The sequence below is a fragment of the Emiliania huxleyi genome (genome assembly GCF_000372725.1).
Source record: "Emiliania huxleyi CCMP1516 unplaced genomic scaffold EMIHUscaffold_78, whole genome shotgun sequence".
In the NCBI taxonomy this organism is placed as follows: Eukaryota; Haptophyta; order Isochrysidales; family Noelaerhabdaceae; genus Emiliania; species Emiliania huxleyi.
The window spans coordinates 185,467-186,698 of NW_005196163.1; the positions used below are offsets into that span (position 1 = coordinate 185,467).

The window sequence follows — 1,232 nt, forward strand, 5'->3', positions numbered from 1 at the left end:
CAGCGAGCCGAGCTGCCGCGGCTCGTGCAAATACGAGCGGCTGGCCTGCAACGAGACCGCCTTGCGAGCCGTGTGGAGGCGCATGGCCGACCATAAGGTGGCGGTGCCATCTAGCCTGCTGGACATTGTCATTGAGTAGAGCGGCGAAGCAGCCTGCCCAATTGCCCATCGCGACTATATATCCTCCCGGGTCGATCGACACTGTAATGTGGGCGCACCCCTCCCTGCCTTAATACAGAGAAGGTGAGAGAGTACATGTTCTGTAGCAATTAAATACGTACGGCTTTACATATTTGAGGTCTAAGATTTAACTGTAACGCAGAGCAGTTTGTAAAAACGTGAAAACATACCCATCAGTTCTCGCCCGACTTGTATGCTTTACTCCACTCCTTCGAGCTCCACTCCTCGGAGCTGGCAGGCTGATTTGAGGCCCTCATGGTCCTCAAGACCAAGGTCTACCGCCAGTTTCTTGAGCACGCACGAGTCGTTGGCTTTGAGAGCATTAGCAATTGCTTCTGCCCCACCGTTCCTGATGTTGTTGCCGCAGATGTAAACCTGCGCACGGCGCACACAGCTGAGACCAGCGCAACTTGACACGCAGACAGGTGCAGGCGGCGGCACCTCCGTCAGGGAGGCGCTGACGGCAATGCCGCCAGCCAGGCCCGTCCCGTCCTCTGGCCCGAGACTGCAAAGGCACAGATCGAGCGTCTTGATACACGAGTTGTTCTTGAGGGCCTCCCAAAGCGCCTCGCCCGTGCCCTTGATGTTGTTTTCGCGAAGGCTGCAAGGCACGAAACCAGCTGCAAGTCAGACTGCTACACGTTCTACGCATGTGTGGCTTGGATGGCAACATACCTCAAGCTCGTCAGCGAGGCGTTGACGCGCAGGGCATCAGCGATGGCTTTGATGCCGGTCGCATCGTAGGTGCCGTTTCCATCCCCGTCCACGCCGCACAGCCGGTTGTCAGCGAGCGACACGCTCGTCAGCGAGGCGCTGGCAGCCAGCGCTGGCGCGAGTGCTTTAACGCCCTCGGGTCCCAGCTGGTTTTGGCTGAAATCTGCGGAGGTCAGCGAGGCCATGACGCGGATCTCAGGCGCAATCAGCATCGCATCCACTGGGAGGAGGCCCTCGTTACAGAAGTCGATGCTAGTCTCGTCTCCCTTGAAGCCGCACAGAGTGGACAGGTTGGTATGCTCCTGCATGACCTTGAGGAGCATGGAGACAGCATCCGC

The 1,232-nt window shown here is 58.3% G+C and overlaps 2 protein-coding genes across 2 annotated transcripts in view; one reads left to right on the plus strand and one right to left on the minus strand.

Annotated features, from left to right (window-relative positions):
* Positions 1–139, plus strand: part of EMIHUDRAFT_218177 (hypothetical protein) — a gene marked incomplete at both ends in the record, with an annotated part of 1,501 nt that extends 1,362 nt beyond the window's left edge. Inside the window, one exon of the mRNA XM_005760044.1 lies at positions 79–139. Within this exon, the coding sequence (XP_005760101.1) occupies positions 79–139 (61 nt within the window). The remainder of the gene's footprint in view (positions 1–78) is intronic.
* Positions 140–316: 177 nt separating this feature from the next.
* On the minus strand, positions 317–1,217 carry EMIHUDRAFT_453269 (hypothetical protein; the record flags this gene model as incomplete). Its single annotated transcript, XM_005760045.1, has 3 exons — positions 317–555; positions 622–781; positions 856–1,217. 3 exons carry the CDS (start codon positions 1,215–1,217, stop codon positions 379–381), a joined length of 699 nt encoding a protein of 232 aa, XP_005760102.1. The 3' UTR covers positions 317–378.
* Positions 1,218–1,232: the final 15 nt, after the last annotated feature.